At 41.2% G+C, this 19,125-nt stretch overlaps 1 protein-coding gene across 9 annotated transcripts in view; it reads left to right on the top strand.

Moving 5' to 3' along the window:
* hdac9b (histone deacetylase 9b) overlaps positions 1-16,397 on the top strand; it is a 41,496-nt gene extending 25,099 nt beyond the window's left edge. For 8 of the 9 annotated variants that reach the window (XM_040031096.1, XM_040031091.1, XM_040031095.1 and 5 more), the window contains 10 exons: positions 2,220-2,461; positions 2,787-2,958; positions 4,132-4,264; positions 4,363-4,484; positions 8,771-8,902; positions 9,209-9,324; positions 10,779-10,901; positions 11,664-11,841; positions 11,954-12,168; positions 14,339-16,397. In XM_040031096.1, coding sequence (XP_039887030.1) covers positions 2,220-2,461; positions 2,787-2,958; positions 4,132-4,264; positions 4,363-4,484; positions 8,771-8,902; positions 9,209-9,324; positions 10,779-10,901; positions 11,664-11,841; positions 11,954-12,168; positions 14,339-14,668 — 1,763 coding nt within the window. In that variant the 3' untranslated portion in view covers positions 14,669-16,397. The remainder of the gene's footprint in view (positions 1-2,219; positions 2,462-2,786; positions 2,959-4,131; positions 4,265-4,362; positions 4,485-8,770; positions 8,903-9,208; positions 9,325-10,778; positions 10,902-11,663; positions 11,842-11,953; positions 12,169-14,338) is intronic. The other variant, XM_040031092.1, reaches the window with a different exon arrangement.
* Positions 16,398-19,125: the final 2,728 nt, after the last annotated feature.

The raw sequence follows: 19,125 nt of genomic DNA, 5'->3' as shown, positions 1-19,125 counted from the left end.
TTTCATGGTCCTCCTCCTCTCTCCTTCCTCCCTCCCTCCCCCTTCCCATCATGTTAAACCACTGTCTGAGATTTTGTGATGGAGGCTCAGCTTGATGTGCAGATCAAAGTGGAGGTCCTTAATGCCAGTCGCAGTAAGAGTACGGAATGAAATATGAGATTAATTAGGTATCACAGTGGTGAATTCTCTCAGGCAGCAGGTGTTTTTTGTTGCTATATTTAGGTCCATTATGAAAAAGTAGCACTAATGTTGTCTGACTCTCCGAACCCTTCGACGGTTCACAGGGTCACGGCTGCTCCTGGAACAGCGTCCGCTACAAAAGAGTCCTTTGTAAAGTGCTTACAAGCCAAGATTAATATTCCCTGTCAGACGGGAAGGGTTTGTTCTACAGGTGCCTGTTCTCCGCGCCTGCCGAGCTGTTGCCCTCTTCTGTCTTTTGATTGGAGCTGTTTTTAGAACACAGAGAGGAAATATACAGCACGGGAGTCCCCTCAAGCTGCCTTCACTTTTTTGAAAATGTTTTAAGACAACTTATCACCTAACCAACGATTCTCTCCCAAATATGCGTGTGTGTATTTGTGTGTGTGAGAATGTTTGTGTTGGTGGGTTTTATAATGCTTTCTCTCTGTCTCTCGCTCGCTCTCTCTCTAGTGGGGACTCCTTTCTTATATAAGAGGCAAAAAGCTGATATAATAGTCAACATGTCACATTGCCAATGTAGGCAGAAGATGACATGCAGTGAGACTCGATCACTGCAGAATGGGGAGACATAATTACGTCGCCAGCGTTGCCATGGCAGCGGCAAGTTACGGTGGTGGATACTAGGGTGTGGGGTTTGTCACAGACCAGGATTGCGCCACTTGCTTTTATGTTTCTATTTATAATCATCACCGCCGCATACACATGGAATGGTGGCAATGAAAAACAGGCTACACGGCAAAACAAATGGACGCCAGTGAGCTTCACAGCATCAGTGAACGGGGTGGGGGTGGAGGGTGGGGGTTTCTGCTTCCTAACTGTTGGCTACTGGCTCTTTTTTTTTAGCAGGTTTAAACCTTTTTTTGTGGCATTTTAGTGTAAAAAGTATTATTGCGTAACAGAACCCAACGAAAGATTATTATTATATGAAGTGTCAGTTTTCGCTCAGCTTTCAAAGAACAGGTGGTGTGGTATTTGTTCTCTCAGATGTGACCCTCGAGAAGATTAAGGCAATGAATGCACTCAATAACTCTCCCCTCCAGCTCCACTGGAATTTTAAGTAGCTTTGAATATTTCTCTGGTTTAAAAATGGAAGCAGCATTATACAGTCTGGACAATGCGTATCTTCCCTTGAATGTCACACCATGATCAGCATGAATAACATGTCTACTTTTCTAGCGATTGGACATTTTTATTTTATTCACTGGCCAAATGTACACACGAATACCTTTTATAATACCTAAAGCTGGTTCAGAGATGTGATTCTTCAGAAAAAAAATGTTACTTAAACTGGATAGAGTAGTGTGGATTAAAGCAAAGGCAAAGCAATAAGGAAAATATTGTACAATCACTAAACATCCTCTATGGAGAAGAGAGATGAAGTAGCCCTGTCTCCTATGTTCTTAACCAGCAATCGATTTTCTCTGTGGAACAGGCTATATATAGAGCTTGGAGACCAAAGGGATGCCCTCTCACTTTGTATCTGGCAATTACTTATAATAGAGGCAGCTCTTACCAATGCGCACATTGCAGCATCTGCACTCGAGAACAGAAAAAGAGAGATCACAGAAGCATGGATCTGCAAACTTACAGATTCCCAATCTACTTCACCTTAAATTATTTATGTTAAAAAGGGATATCTGCCTGACAGAATCCCTTTATTTATTTATCAACTGGGAAGACAGGGCTTATATAAATACTCTACATAACTACTTAAATATTTTGTTCCAAATGTCCATATGCAGCTACTCCCAGTAGACTCTGCGCTGACGGATGTGATCCCGTGTTTGTTTATAGAAACTATTATAATTGCAGGTTTCTGAGGATCATGGGATAGAATTTGCTTTTCCTTTCCGAACCTTGTCTTTCTCTCCTCTTTAGTCTTCACTTTGCTTCTGTCATCTGTAACTTTTAAGATTCCTTATAGATTCCACAAAGCCTCCTCTGATTCCGACTTGAGTTGTTGAGGGTACAATTAGGACTGACAAATCTCTTTTTGCTCTGCCGTTTCTGTGCCACAGTGGATATTAAACCAGACGTGCCATTGGCTGTGGAGCCCTTGTCTCCTTTGGACCTCCGCACAGATCTGAGGATGCTGGGGCCAGGCTCGGACCCAGGACTGTGGGAGAGGCAGCTGCAGCAGGAGCTGCTCCTCATTCAGAAACAGCAGCAAATCCAGAAGCAGCTGCTAATCAGCGAGTTCCAGAAGCAGCATGAAAAGTTGACCCGTCAGCACCAGGCTCAGCTCCAGGAGCACCTCAAGGTTAGAACAGTTGTACGGAGACACAGCACAGCACAACACAACACAACACAAAACAACAGAAAACAGCATGACATATAGCAGATCACTAGAAAACTGTATAACTAAGGAAAACATCAAAAAAAGTGCAGAAAAGGGGAAACAACTCAGCGCAGCAGGGCAAAGTGTTGAGCAATACATTAGCTCAGCATGACTTTAGTTTTTTACCGTCAAACACAAAGTTAGCCATCACTGCAAAATAGAAAGTGCAAAATTTAGCCAAAGCCACTGTGATTTATTTAAAAAAAGTGCTGTGTTCATGCTGATGTGATGCCTACATGCTTCCCAGCTTCAGCAGGAGCTCCAGGCCATGAAACAACAGCAGGAACTTGCAGAGAAGGAGCGCCGTTTGGAGCAGCAGCAGCAGCAGCAGAGCCAGCAGGAGAAGGAGCAGGAGAAGCATCGACGAGAACACCACATTTCCAGCCTGAGCCTCAGGGGCAAGGAACGCTCCAGAGAGAGTAAGAGCTCGACACCGTCACCGCTACCAATAGTTTTTTAATATATTTTTTAAAGGACACAGATGAAAGCAAGCATGGGGCCACACGTTTTAACCCATCAATCCTTTTTTTAACACATCACATTAGCTGAATGGCTGAAGCACAATATGCATACAACAGCTGGATAGGAAAGCTTCACTACAGTAAAGCTTGGTGTTACACTCGTTAAAATATTCCCTTTGGACCAAGAACCTCTTCTGTCACCACTATTATAAAACTTTTATAAATGTGGAAAGCATCACCTTTGTAGGCATCATGAACCTAGATATTTATTGTAATAAACACTTTCACAAAATCTTTTCCAATATCTGCTGTTATAACTAATAGATGTACTATACAAAACAATAAAGATAAGTTAATATAAACACATTTTACCTCTTAATCTTAGTCAGGCAGATGCTTTGGATATTTCTGTGCTTAGGTTGGTGATAATCAGTTCTCAGTCATATTAGATGCGATACAAAAGATAAATAAATACAAAATCATGGAAAGTATAATTTTCAGACTGCACAGGTGAGCGTGACTAGAGGAGAAATTGCCCTCTGGCTATTGCTTTTCTCAGTATTTGCTCAAACTGTTGGATGACGTCTGGCAACAAGGTAAACCACGCAGCTCAAATGTGCTTTAAACATCAGATAAAACGAAACAATAAAGCAATGATGGCAGCGATACTTAACCAGTGAATGACATAAAGTTGGCAGGTGACATTTAAGTTTAGTGTTTAGGGGAAAATGTCTTTGAACAGCACAATGAAAATCGAGCCGGATATAGTATTTCATTTCTGTTTTTACCTTATACCTAATAATAGATGAGATTTATGACTTTGTCAGGGCAAAGTTGAAACTGTACCCTGCAACTGTAACCACCTGATTTGAAAGAACATCTCTGTGCAGGATCACTCTAGCAGGACTAATATAGTGTTCTTAGACCACTAGGGGGAGATCTTCCTACATAATTTTGTTGGAGAGTCTAGTAAATATATTCGAAAAGGATTATAGAGAAGAGAGCAGATCTGAATCTCAGTTTTATGGTGAATGTGATATAGAAACAGATATCTGAAAGCAACAAGCATGGAATTATATGTTGTTAATCATAGCCCTAGGTTAACCCCAATCCCCTCCGTTCCGTGTGTTGGTCTCACAGGTGCAGTGGCTAGTACGGAAGTGAAGCAGAAACTCCAAGAGTTTCTGTTGAGCAAATCAGCTAAAGACTCTGCTAGCAATGGAGCTAATCATTCTTTCATTCAGCACCCAAAACTCTGGTATACGTAAGTGCTTTCCACTGATTTAGAGCCCGATAAAATGCCATGTTTGGGTCACACAGAAACATATATTACAGCTATTTGATTTATTCTTGTATTAACAGGTCCTCTCACCACACATCACTGGACCAAAGCTCTCCACCTCTGGGCGGCACATCGCCCACTTGCCAGTATACTCTGCCATCGCCCGTAGAGAGCAAGGACGACTTCCCCTTGAGGAAGACAGGTTTGCTAATTTGCAAATGCAGACACCACTGAAATAAAAATGCAAATACATATGAATACTGTACATACATAAATATACAGCCATCTAATTTAACTATTTCAGTGTGCTTTCTTCTGCTAGTCATTTTATTACTTTCTAAAGATTAGGCTCATTGCGCCCACCCCCGTGTTTCCTCCAGGGCTCAACACAAAACATGCGAAAGTTAACTTGTTTTTTTCTTTTTTTGTCTTCTTGATTCTTTTTTTGGATCATTTTAAAACATGATAGACAGACACGGGCACTGCAATTTTCACATGTTTTTCTTTCACAAGCATAGATCTGCTGTTTTTTTGTGCTAATATTAGCTTGCCAATATTAGCTTAACAAGGCCCACATTTATCCCTATGTTATAATAATAAACCCAGTTCAAAGGCCTCTCTGAAGCTGATTAGCGGTAAATGAAAGAATTATGGCAGATTAATTTCTCCTGACTTACGGGCTTTAAAAACTATTTTAAAAAAACACAGGTTGTCACTAAAAAGCAGCTCAGGTTTGTTGGTTTAAAGTTTGAGGAGTTCCTGCAGCTCTTGCTTTGCAAAAGCATAAAAGCTTGCCAAGTTAAAAGCTTCATAATTTGGCAATGAGGTTATCAAATTATATTGTCTTCTTTTCCCTTCTGTGTCTCTTTTAATTACACTGGAAAACAGTTCTACTTGTTGAGTTATTTAACTACAGGCCTGTCGTGTTGTGCGTGTACACAATTTGGAGATCAGGAAGAAGAATTATACCTTATAAAATAAAGCCAGTTCATGTCAAGAGCAAATATTAGAAAGGTAAATGAAAGCTGTGTGAAATTTTATTTATATTGCATCTTGATCTCTGATGCGCGTTACCGTTTTGTGAAGTGGAGGAGGAATATCTCCTCTAAATATCTATTTACACTTTTGAGACGTAGCTTTAGACAAAGACACGATGTAAGGGGTGCAACAAGTGGAAAATAATTTATCTAACACAACAGAGAGACTGTTTATGGCATTGTTTGCATTTCAGTGCGAGTACAGAAAGGCCCATTTAAACAAATAAAAGGGGGAAGGATAACAGTTCGTTCTCCCCGCTTCTGAGACACATTCGTGCATCCATTTATGGCTCAGTCGCTTGCACTGATAAATCTACTTCTAACCCTCTAACCCTTTGGATTCCTGGATCTATATGTGGTCATTTCCTGCTCAGGCCTTCCTCCCCCACTTCCTGCCTGTCTTCATTAAAGCCCTCTGAGAGCTTGGCACGCGAGGGGGATGCACAAAGGTAGTGTTGTTCCCCGAACCACCGGCTGTCACTGATAGCTGATTGGCAGGTGTTGCCGTCTTAGAACTGGCACTGGCAGGATGAACCTCGACAGGACTGTTTGTTTAAGCAAAGATAGCTCTCTCAAAGCAAAGTGGAGAAGACTCGAGTGCGCCGCGTTAGACTCCCCGCTGCTTCAGTCGGCCAGGCGGCTCAGCATCCTCTTTTACTCTTTGACTCTGAGGTTAACGATGAGGTTTGCGATGCATGTGCAGCGTTTATTTCACAAGCTCATAACTTGGTGATCAGTAGCTGTCTTTTCTCATATTCAATTAAGCTTTTTGCATTTAATTCCTCACCCTTAAAAAAGGGAACCAAGTGCTTACCCTAAACAAATGTTGTGTTTTTTAGGAAAACCTTGAAACCAACTGAAATTTAGTAAATGAGTAACAGTGAACGAGTGCAAACCTGTTAGATTATTGGTCTCTAATTATGACTTCTGCTAATAGGTGCCCTGATAATAGTTGGTAAATCTTGCCTAAAAGTAAACAATAGTGTTAGTGTCATTGTCGCTATTTTACTCACTCAAGTAGTTTAAAGAATTTTACATGATTAACTTGTTTACTCGGTATATATCCTCTTTGTTTCAATTCCTGGTACTGCAACAGGCCGAGGGCACGCGATAGTCTGTGGCAAGAATAGTTGCAGCTTAGCAGTAAGAAGTGCAACACCCTCCCTAGTCTTGACCCAGTTACTAAATGTGTGCATTCAGCAGGTGCAGGAAAGATTTTCAAAAATAATCCTGCAAAGGTAAAACTGTAAAAAGCCCAAAGTAAAACAAAGTGAGGTTTGTGTGGAGCCTCTCTGTGCTAAGAATATAATCGGATTTTTGTATCTGAAAGATTTATTAAAAGAAATTAAGGTGCTGATCCTAAAAGATTGAACGTCTAAGGTGAAAAGGAATGCACCTTTGGCCAAAAAAAATGTTTCTGAAATAATGAGCACTATTTTTTTTTTCTGTTCAGCATTAATTAAAACAAGGATGCCCAAAACAATGCATAGCTGGCCTCCTTATGTAGAGAACACACACCTTAGCTTTCCACTCAGCCATCTGTCCAGGTCCAATCTCTAATGGGTACAAGTGCTCACAGTGACAGCAGAGCTAAAGTTCTGATTAAGTGGCGATAATGTAAGGAGATTGATTTACGACCGCACAGTAATGTTGTCATTAACTGAGACGTCGGAACAGAAGTGACCCAGGTGCTCAGAGTTTATGCTTTTCCGCCGCCATCATTACCTCCTGTTGCACTGCGTATCGGGGCTTTTTTTTCCCATAGAGACCAGTGAGAAAGTGTTTGTTCACAAGCTGCTGTCTGGCGTTCCCGTGGCGACCAATTGGGATGCGTAGCTTGGTGGCAGCAGCGTGTAAAAATAGAAAGCAATCAAGGCAGCAGGGCGTGAAGCAAATTCATAAGACTCCCAACAGCGTTTTCTCTCCATTTATCTCTCCTGCCTCCTTTCTTCCTCCCTCGCTCTCTTTCATTCTACCTCACACCCACAGGATTAGAGGTCTGTGCCACGTATTAGGGAAGAGGGTTTTGCTGCTTTTGACAAAAGCCAGAAATAGCAGCATTTGGCCCACTCTCCTAGCTTTGCCCCCATCACTTCTCCCTCTCCTCCTCCCCGCAGTGTTCCCTATGTAAAGTATATCTGTATATTGTACATGGCGGAAGGCCTGTTTAATTATTGATCAGCTAAATAATTGAAACAGGTTGGCTATTGTGTAACAGAGGGTTTACATAACTTTAGCACAGCTTTGTGCTCTGGCTTTCAGTCAAAAAATCAGCTTATCCATTCTGCTTATTTATTTATGTGTGAAGGTAGCTGCGGTTTTTCATTCCTAAAAGGTTGACGGGAAGTCTTTGCAAGACATAACTAACAGAGTCACGGTTCAGTGGTCGTAAAAGTGTTGCATCCATATAAGCGATGGTTACATGATTCAAAATGAATTCCTTTCTATGATTCATCCTCTGGTCCTTGTTTATCTCTTTCTTCGTCAAATGCGTCAAAGATATAGTTCTTCCAACAACCTTAATGATCATGTCATCAGTACTTATTTAAAGGGTCTATTTGTTTTTTGCTTCCCATTCTTAACATTTACCTCCAGTCTGTTTATCTATAGGCATTGATTTGCATGGCAAAAATTTATTCTCAGTTGCCAATTTTTTGTCAAAAATTTGTAGAAAAAGTCATCTCGGGTATCTTACAAAAGTTTGGTGATTATATTGAAGCATTATTAGAATAGCAGTCTTGGACCAGACCATTCCTGCTGAGTAAATTTGACCCACTTAAAAAGTGTTCAAATAAAATAAAATGAGCCAAAACGTCAACATTTGATCAACATATTTAATCCATAATAAAGAAGAATGGGAAAGTCTGAAAGCATTGTCTGTCATGAAGGATACTGGTGGTCAGCGCCGAGGGGGAAGTGCATTAATAATAAGTCTGGATCACTTGAGGCCAGGCTGTGTGTGAGTGAGGCTTTTTGGTAATGTGCTCTGATTGTGTATTTGGGTATCTCTGGTTCGCATTAGGAAGAGGAGAGTGTGGGGAGAGCCTCAAACATCTGCCATGTTTTTGTGTTAGTTTAACTGTTGCTACTGTATCAGACTGTGGTCACCAGGGCGGCAGGTAGCGGACTATTTCACTTAGAGCCTGTGTGTTGCTCAACCTAATTTAGTCCAGATGAGGTGGAAATGGGCCCAATCCTGACTCATTTAATTTATCTGAAACCTGCTTGGAAATTCTACGAAACTGAAGTTGTAACATGTCAGGGCATGACAACAATGCTTTTTTTTGGACATATTTATTTTTTGTTTTATGTTAGTCTTGTTATTTATTCTTTCATTGATACATTCCCTTACTGAGGCTGTATAAACACATCCTGTTTGAATACACTCACATGATAGCATAACTTATCTCCATACGATCCAGACTTACTGAAAAATGTCTTTTATTTTTAGCCTCCGAGCCCAACCTAAAGGTACGATCCAGACTGAAGCAGAAGGTGGCGGAGAGGAGAAGCAGCCCCATGCTAAAGAGGAGAGATGGAAACATCATGACTCCTTACAAAAAGAGGGCTTTGGAGCTAATGGGTGTGTAACATAACCAACTACGTGTTGAATTCCTTTTTTTCTGTTACGTGTGCAGACAATCTTCAATAGCTTATTATCAGTTCTTAAAATATTATCTAAAAGCAACACAAGCATATGTTGTAGTATTATAATTACATGATGGCTATTGCACTTTGATGTAAAAAAATACCATTGTAATCAGGCAGCTGTGACCATACGCATTAAGCTGTCGTGAGGCTTACAGCTGTTTTGCTAAGCCTCAGTACATGTGTGTTGTGTGCAGAGTGTGAGCACGCATACTGCGTCTAACTCCTTGATGTTTTGTAGATTCTACGCCCACTAACAGTGCCCCTGGCTCTGGCCCCAGCTCTCCCATAGGGGCTTCAAGTGCCTTGGGGGCTGAAAATGGACCCTCCTCTCTGCCTACTACCACAAAAACGGAGGTATGTTTATAAATCATACGCACTGCAACTGTTGTGCCAAAAACATAAAGCAGCAGGGTCTAAATTCTTAAGCTTTTCTGCAGGCATATCATTTGAATAGCAAAAAATAATCATTTAAAGTCAGGGCACTAAACGGCTCTCTGCCCTTCTGCTTGCAGCTATAAAAACAGCCAGTTGTCCCTCCGTCTGTTACACTTCAGTGAAAATGGCTCCCTACACTGACATTAAATGGGCACAGCTCGACCCACATGCTGATTGCCCATGTTTTCTTTTATAAAGATGGCACTATGTAGGAAAATAAATTTAGCCCGTCTTAAAAGTGCTAAGCGTAAAAGCAGCTAAGTGTACATCTTTTTTCTATCAAACATTTTTTTTTCTTTCCAGATGTACTTTAGAATTCGTTTTATGCTTTGCAAAGTAAGAAAATCTGTAGTTTGACTGCAAGGCTGCTGTTGGCTTGTCGTTGTGTTCCTGTCACCGGCCTGGCTGCATTCCTATACTGATTTGTTCTGAGGCGTTTCCCAATAGATTCATGGCTGAGTTACTGACCGGAGCTCCCCTCAGATTGAGTTCACAAAGCAGGCCATTATAAAGTGTGGCAGATATGACACATCTCTGAACAATCTTAACAGAGCAGCTGTGTTTTGCTTAACCATCACTGTTTACTCTCCCTGGGACCTCCAGTGACACAGAGAAGGGAGAGACGCCCTGACATCGGGCTGAAGGTTGGGGCTTAGGGAGACAGTCAAACTGTGGATTTTAATTGATATCCCAGGCACTGGTAGCCAAAGACACCCAGATGCTAACAACATAAACACACAGGACTGCTATTGTATCGGCCCTAGCCGGGGCTCTCATGCGAGACACCGGTGGACTGCGGGGCTGCTCGTGGACCTCATGCCTGTTGCAAAAGCAAGGCGTGTTTGTGCACCGTTACATTAGGTATCCTTTTTCAGAGGGAACAGGTCCCTCGGGTCAAATACGGGCCGGATATCCACATACAGGTCACTGAGTACTGGTAGGGGTTGGAAGGATAAACATGGCTGTTCCAAAACCACATGCTGGTCCACTGCTCAGCTGGGTACAGGAAGTATGCCCCATTGCTGATGTTCTCAGAGAGAGTAGCTTGAGGGTGGGGACTGGGGAGTAGGAACAGGCAGAGGGCTGGCTAAGGACTGAGGAGCTGAGGATAAAACAGTAGATTTAGAGGTTTGCATTGCTTTATAATAGCATACCATCCTCAGTGGTGCCATTATTTTCCTAAACGCCAAACATTAAAACTCATACCTCTTTGTTTGCGGTGAGGAGGGCTGTTATTTATCATAGGTCATTATGGTCATGGCTGTGCTCATGTTGGCTTGTGAAACTGTGCTCAGCTGGATTCCTAAATCTGCAACCTCCTGTTAAATTTTGTCTCTTTCTCTCTTTTGCTTTATTCCACATGTTTGATGTAGAGATGGCCTTCCCAGCCAAGACTGTTCCGACCAGAGGGCTCTGTCCCCATGCTGAGCTTATACACATCTCCCTCTTTACCCAACATCTCCTTGGGGCTTTCTACTGCATCCTCGCCAATTAGTGTGAGTACCACTTTTGCACACTTACTCATACAAGAAATCTTTCTGCATACACCAGTGTAGCCATTTAGTCAGCGTCAGCATTTCAACTCGCTCTGTAGGTTTTAAAACCTGCCATCAGTGACTGTCTGGGTGCACAGGTCACTGACCTGCGGCCCCAAATGATTTTATCGACCTTAGATAAATATTGTTCTGGGTCAGGCGTGCTCTTATCCTCCCCTGTTACCTCATTTATCACAGCTTTTAAAAAAGTCCAAGTCCACTCAAGTGCAGCTCCTGATAGCACAACACGTGATATATCATCTTTTAGTTCTCTGGCACATTCCACAGCGGTCTGTGCATCAGCTTCTTCTAACCATCAATGGTCCGATTTCACCCTTAGCTTTACTCATATATGCAACAAGAGCAATTTTCATTCATAAAAAAAAAGCTATTATTGAAGTAGACGTGTTAAAGAAATGGTCTTAATAATAACATACACTTCATTGATCCCCGTGGGGAAATTACTCTCTCTGCATTTGACCCATTCACTCAGTGAAGCAGTGGGCAGCCAATAAGCAGGCGCACCAGGGAGCAGTGTGTAGGGACGGTACCTTGCTCAGAGGTACCTCAGGGGAGCCGTTCAGTGGATTAGAACCCCCGACCTTCCAATCATGACGGCGGCCACTCTACCTACTGAGCTATCCCTGCCACTAACTCACAGTTTTAGAGATTCACTTCTGTTTCCCTAAGATGTACAACTTTTTATCTTTACTCTTATATCAGGCTGCTATGGGGTTGAAAGACAGATCAACAGAAATCAAGCACGGGCTGCCCGGGCACCTGCTGGGCCCTGTGCCCCTTCAGACAGGCCTGGAGTCTAAGGTGAGCCCCAGCCACCAGGCTCTCCTCCAACACCTCCTCCAGAAGGAGCAAATGAGGCAGCAGAAGATACTCTCCTCTGGTAAGATTGTGCCAAGTATATTATTTTATACATTGTACAACTTTATTACGTCATTTATATGTCATGAATTTGGGAGAAACTTAATAAGAGATTTTGTTTTTCTTTTGACAAGGCCAAGGCTCCATGTCATCACACTCTCAGTCCCCCCTGGCCATGAAGGATCGTCCCTCCAGCACTCGGCCAAAACTACCAAAACACCGGCCCTTGAACAGAACCCAGTCAGCACCGCTGCCTCAGAACACACTGGCTCAACTTGTCATCCAGCAGCAACACCAGCACTTCCTGGAGAAACAGAAACAATACCAGCAGCAGGTCCATATAAATAAGGTACAGTGCTAGTCATCAATATTAATGCGCACGGGAGGATTTTGACTTTCAAATATCTTTTCACAGCATTTTGTATTCCTGTTTGGGCCTCACAGGGTCTTGTTTTACTGCAGGGAGTCTGATTTAATCATTTTGAGCACACAAATGCTCCTCTATTTTTAGCCTTTTGTAAAAGCATCCGTGGCCGCTCAAGTTTACTGACCTGGGCCGTTGCCTGTTCTTCCCTGAAGTCCTTGTGTTATTTCTGCAAGGCCAGGACCTTTTGCCTGACTTCAAATGGGGAAGAAATCCTTCCCCTGCACTAATTTTGTTATCATAACTTAAGGCATCAGTGCTGTTCACATGCTAACTCTGTGAAATTCAATTCATCTTAGATCAAATGAAGAAAAAAAAAGTGCCCAGAATGCATTTTGTTCCTTTGTGGCAATATTTGTGTTTCTGCGAGCTGGCCGAGGCGACCTCCCAATACACTGAGTCTAATTATGCTGCTGAGGGACGTGTGCGAGGTGGCAGACACTGTGAAAGGCTGCATTGTGTGAGCTCTCATACTGATGTGTCCCAACACTCAGCCCTGCTAGAGCCATGGGAACCATAGAACAACTTAAACCTTGAAATAATAAAAAGCACAAAGCTCCACAAGCTGGATTTTGGTGGTGCAGTACAGACGCACAAAACATGTGCCTGAAAGCAAAAATTTGTTTTAAAATCATATTATCATCTTATTAAGTATTCTGTGAATCTGATTCTATTGGGAGGTTTGGAAGAATAGGGACATATTGTGTAGCAAAACGTGAACAGGTTTGGCTCTGATCACTCAGGCCAATGAGATCGCAAATAAAGCCTCTTTAAGTGGAGGTTATAAATGGCCTCTAATCAGGGATGAGCCCTCAGTGTTTATTGAGAGGGATCTCTGAAACATTGCCCTAATTAATTTCCTAGCAGAGGCTTGTCTACAGCTGCTTTGAAACATCCTTTAGTGCCAGCAACAGTAGGGGGCACTAATGGAAATTTAGAAGCGCTTAGGGATCTTAGGAAGGGGCATGAACTCTGATTACTAGTGCCAAGCTAAGGAGGCTAATTCCTGTAGCTGAAAGGGTATTTATATACGGATTCTGTAGGCTGTAATGTTATTTGTTACCAGCCATTTAGAGGGAAACACTTTCCTGTCTGTTTCTGGAGCCCCCCTGTGGTCAAATAATCATATTATGGCACTGTTAGCTGCCATTGAGCAAAGCCCCAAGACACAAGTATGGAGAATTGTAGCTGTGATTGGTGAAAGAACATTTGTAATGGGAGTATGAAAAAAAAGAAGAAGTGCTATGCTAAATAAATAATCCAGGTTGAGAGTGTAATATGATGTGCTCACAGATGCCAGTAGAGAGGATGCTGCAGGGAGAATGTTATCTTATGTTTTCTCTTCTCCCTGCAGCAGAACTGTGCAGAATATAAACTATTTTTTAAAGAATAAAACATGATTTGCAGTTGGCAAGACCTTTTTACGTGTTAGGCTTTATATTATAATGCAACTAAGTGACACTAATCCCCTTTAATGGTCCAGTCACTGCTACAGAATATTTATTTATGCACATAAAAGGCAGGAATAATGGCTAATCTACCCGCAACCCTCCTAAATGCATCAGTCAGAAACATTTCATTCATAGCTGGCCTTACATTAAACAGATATTGGTGTTTGATTGCGCTTGTCAAAAGAAATACAGAATTTAGTTTTCTATTATTCCAAATAATGTACATGTCAGGGTCCTTTCCAGCTCTAAAGTGTTTCTTTTTTGATCCAGTGTAAGAAAAACATATTTTTGTTGCAATACATGATGTAGAACCATGAAATACTTGAAAGACATTGTGTGTTTTATTTTAGTTTTTGTAGTTTTAAAATGGGGAATGACGTAGTTACAGGGACTGTGAAGTGTTTGCTTTATTTGATTACCAAATAATGACTGAGGTTTTTTTTTTTTTTGCATGTCTTATTATTATTATGACTATAAATAGACTTATGAGGACAATACCTTTGTTTTTAAAAGCTGCAATTCTGGTTATAAAGCCAGAAACCTCAAGTTCGAGTTATTTTTGCTTTTCTCTCATTGAAGATTGATTTTTGGCGACCGTTGACTGTGGGATAGCACCGTTAATATTAAGGCATTATGTTTTGCAGCTGTTATCCAAGTCCATTGAGCAGTTACGTCAGCCCAGCGCACACCTGCAGGAATCGGAGGAAGAGCAGGAGGAGCAGCACAGAGAGGAAGTAGAGGGCATGCAGGAGGACAGGCTGCCCCCTGGAGGTGTTATCCGGAAGCACACGCTCAGCAGTAGCAGCAGCGGCTCGAGCAGCGAGCTCCCAGACACTCACTACGGGGTCATCAAGGTCAAAGAGGAGCCAGCTGATAGTGAGGATGAGGCTCTGACCAATCAGAGCTTAGAGTCAGAGCAGAGCACCTATCTCCACCAGGTCAAAGGGAGACTGGTGATAAGAGCCATGATCTGAGAGGGGAAGAGGATGAGATCACACACTTGCAACATTCGCAAATAAAGAAGTCTTTAAAAAGATGCACATCTGCAGACAACACATGCACACATACATACGCACACACACGCACGTGCACACAGCAGCTATTGCACAGTAGGCCAGCTCTCCTTGTCATGACATATGACCCCTTTTCACTCAGCTGCAGCCTCACTCGTCCTACACTCTTAAAACTCTCCATTTGTGATTTTTTTGTGCAGTGATCTCTGTAAAATATGTACGTTTCACTTGTGTAAATATGAAAAAAAAAAAAAAAATTTAGACCGTTGTTTTTAAGAGCTGCTTTGGTCTTTTCGAGTCTGCTCAGCCGGCAAAACGTTGTGTGTACATATCCTGTGGATTCGGCATCAAAAATGATTTCTAGAGGGAAGTTTGAGCAGGTGTACAGCTTTAAAGAGCCACCTTTTGTTCCCATTGTGTATTTTTTTGTTGTTTTTCTTTTGTTGTTTTTTGGATAAAATATTTGAATTCTCTGCTATCCGCTCCATCATCGTGTAAGTCAGTAAGTCCTCACAGTACATACCGCATTGTTCTCGAAAATCTGTGATGATGTTCCATGTTAAATGGTCTCAGACCTGAAATAATAAACATCTGTCTTAGAAAGAATGTACACTTAAATCCTAAGGAGGACGCTCCCTTGGGTTGGCTTTTGTGCTGGGAGTGATATTGCCACTGCTCACATTGCAATTTGAAGGATAAAGCACTGTAGCCCTTATTGGGTGTGCAGACACATCCCGAGTCTCCATGTCTCTTACTCTCTTAGCAGTCCCAGAGCCGGGGTTCTGTGTTAAGCTGAGCTCTCCTCCCTCCGTCTCTCCTCTGGGTCCAAATCAAAGCTCGGCCCAGTTCCTGCCCAGCTTTCAGCAGAGGAGTCAGACAGAGAGAACGAGAGAGAGAGAGGGCCGGGCAGGAAATGCCTTCTAGAAGCCAGGAGTTGGAGTGATTCATGTGTGCAGGAATGTTGAGAGAGGAGGACCTAGGGTTGGAGGAGTCCAAGGGGCCAGGCTTAAGAATTGATTTACTGTCAAAGCGAATTACAAAGTGAGTGGGGATATGGTTAAGGGAGTCCTTTTTAAAGGGAATCGCTTCCTCTGTATTCCCCTGTGGCATGCTTACCTCAACATGCAGGTTTGATGTTACTTCAATAAAAAAAAAAAAATCTAATTAAAAAAAAACAAAACAAAAAAACTGGACGGGACCTCGCTTCTCCGTTATTTTTTGTGAACCCGTTTCCCCCGAAGTGCCCATTGCGACATGTATAGTCTGTCTTAAGGTGATCAATCAGTTGTATTGCATAGCTGTGAACCTTCCTGTTTCATTTATACTGTCGGCTAAATGTTTTAAAAAAACAAAACAAAACAAAAAAACATGAATAAAAACTAAAAGAGGTAGTGTAAGGTTCTGTGTTTGGATTCATGTGAAATCAAAACTGTCTGTCTTATACTGTACATTCAGATTGTCCATTTTAATGTTTTTAGTGTAAGTAAACACAATCAGAACAATGTGAGTCTTGTTCTCTTGCTCCTTTGATTTGGTTGTAATGAGAACTCCTTTGCTGCCAGTGGGTGTGGAGGTGGGGAGGTGCGGGGGTCCTGTGGTCTGTTCATAGCAGTTTGCATTTCTTCTCTTTGTTGCCTTGCGTGATAAACCTTTCTTTTTTTTAAAAAAAATAAAGTTAATTTACCTCTGACTTTTTTTTGTATTTTTTCTGATTATAAAGTGAAAGTAGAAGACATCATAAAAAAAAGCCCCCAAAACATATCCACAAACACTTAAGGTTTTTAATCATTTTGAAATTAACATCACAAACAGGTTTCCTAAATCATTAGCCAAGCTTGCTTTTCCCACACTACGGTCGTATTGCCCAGCCTTATATTGCAAGGAGATCTACTTTTTAAAGGGAGCTTAAGGGACTTTCAAAACATTTCTTTGATGTGAGCAAGCGAGGCTTCTTGTTGCAGTATTAGAACAGTCAAGATAAGGTGAGCTCAGAGCAGGTGATATATGACTTGCGTGAATACTTTTCAAACCAAGCTTAAGCAATTTCACAGCAGGCTTAGTTCATGGGCCTGACCTGATATGCTATACACGCAATGATGAGACCAGAAAACTTCAGTCACAGTCTAATGTTGCTCTCTGCAAAAATGCTACTCTGGGAACTTTCAAGTGACAGAAGCAGGAAGGCCTGTTTTTGGTAGTTTCATCTAAATAACAGATTTAAGAAAATGAATGATATAAAACAACAAATTTTACCCAAACTTTTCTTCTTCTTTTTTTTAAATGAAACTTTCATAAGAGCTCCTGAAGCATTTTCACAAAGGTGTAGAGTTACTTCAAATTAGGAAGCATTTGAGTTAAATTAGACACTGACTCTTTCTTAAGTAGATTCCATCTGTCTTGGGCTTCAGGCTCTCGTGATTTTAAATGAGCTGTTACAAAGGGAGAAAAAATAACGAAGCCCAAATCCATCTGCGCTGCCCCTCCCCAGCTGCAGACAGGGCCAGTTGTAAAAGCAAACAAGCATTTTTAAAGGTGTAAGGAAGTAAGAACGACAAAAGCCTACCTATTTTCTCTAAATGGAATAAACTCTAAGTTAGCCCTGTATTTTATCACCGACTGTGCTATTTCAGAAAAAAATATTTGGATTGAGTGTGCACATACATATAAGAATGTGCGATAGTGGTGGTAATGATGACTTTGTGGAGTCATAAATTTTAAGGCAGAAAAGCAACAGAAAAACACATTCTTAGCTCCCCAAAATCAGCCAAATCATGAAATACTGTTCAGAGGCACTTGAGTAAAAATGGCAGAGACTAAAAAGCACTCCAAACACTCAACTGCTGAGAACCCTCAAAAACCAGGGTTTATATACAAGGACTGCAAGCCATAACTGGAACGACATTAATCAGAGGGTTTTTTTTGTGCAGAAGTTTCCTTATTGAGAAAATAAACATGTCTCCTTACAAGTAAAACATATTGAAGTTAAAATGATTTCTGATTAACACCAAGAATACAAAGTGGACGCAACTAATGAATGAAATGAAAGACTAGAAGAAAACCAAAAAACTCAGACCCATAAATAGAATTTGGATGGGTTAACCTGTGAAACTGTAAAACTCTGACTCATAGCTGAGAGAGCTACTGAACACATCAAGGCTGTCAGATAGATAGATAGATAGATAGATAGATAGATAGATAGATAGATAGATAGATAGATAGATAGATAGATAGACAGACAGACAGAGCTGGTATAATTGTGGTTTGATGTTTGACTGGCACAGTAGGGTTTTCAGTTAAAGGAGCCCATTTCAGAAGCCTACTTTCTCCATTCCAGAAGGAGTTTTCATGTGCATTTGGGATCATTGTCCTGTTGGAATACCCAATCATCTAGCTGTTAAGTTGAACAAATTTTGTTGACTTTCGAGTTAAAAGACATTTTAGAACCTTCAGCACCACCTATTAAAAGATTTAAGTGAGTGTTTTTGTATATTTGAGCCTAATTTTGGTTTGACTGAAGAAAATCCATTCTTTGCACCCAGTTCTTGTTTTTTAAAGTCATTAAAGATGTATGGAGTACAACCATTCCACCCTTAAATGTGCAATGCTATAATCTGACATATTTGATGTCTACTACTTTAACAGTGCAGAATTTGGATCTTAATAGCAGCAGAGATGTCGTGTTGAGCACTTCACAGTCTGCTTGGGAAAAAAAAGTGGTAAGCACCACAGGACAAAATGTCTACAACTTACAAATGACAAATCTTTGATATTTTCTGATTCATCACTTAGTCTTCTGATTCATCACTTGCATAATGACCCTGATGTTCATCAAAAACCTGCCTTATTCAGAAAATAACCAGATATTTCTTACTGGTAACCATGTGTTCCCTCGCAGTGTCTCTGTACCTGCGGAGAACATTTATTGGGCATCTCTGGAATTTAAACTGTCTCCTGATTTTTTGAGGTGAGACTTTCAGACCCAATGACGTGGTGCAAAATGTAATGTTTTCATCATGTAAACCAGAAAGGTCAGTGTGTGAAATAAAACGACAGAGAGAGGCTGTGAAATAAGGGCACCTATAGCTGATATGTAACAGAGAGTGGGGAGATTTGACTTCTATGACAATCCAGGAGCATTATAAAAAGGGTTATGAATATATAAGAATACTCCACAGTAATCAAAACTCACATAACAACCAGTGTTGCCCATAAACATGGCTATACTTCAGGATGTAAGTAATCTTGTTGAGGTGCTCAAAGTGATACTTACAGAGATGGACTTGCTAATCAGGAGTCAGCTTGAGGTTGAAAAACATATAATGGAATTATAAAGAATATAATGAACCCACTGAATGTCTGCTTTAGCAGTACTGATGATGAAAAACATAAAGTAAAAATAACTGTCAGTATTTCAGGAG

This window comes from Simochromis diagramma, unplaced genomic scaffold (genome assembly GCF_900408965.1).
Source record: "Simochromis diagramma unplaced genomic scaffold, fSimDia1.1 OVJJ01000361.1, whole genome shotgun sequence".
NCBI lineage: Eukaryota > Metazoa > Chordata > Actinopteri > Cichliformes > Cichlidae > Simochromis > Simochromis diagramma.
The sequence above is the reverse complement of the archived record's forward strand: the minus strand, read 5'-3'. Positions and strand labels throughout refer to the sequence as shown.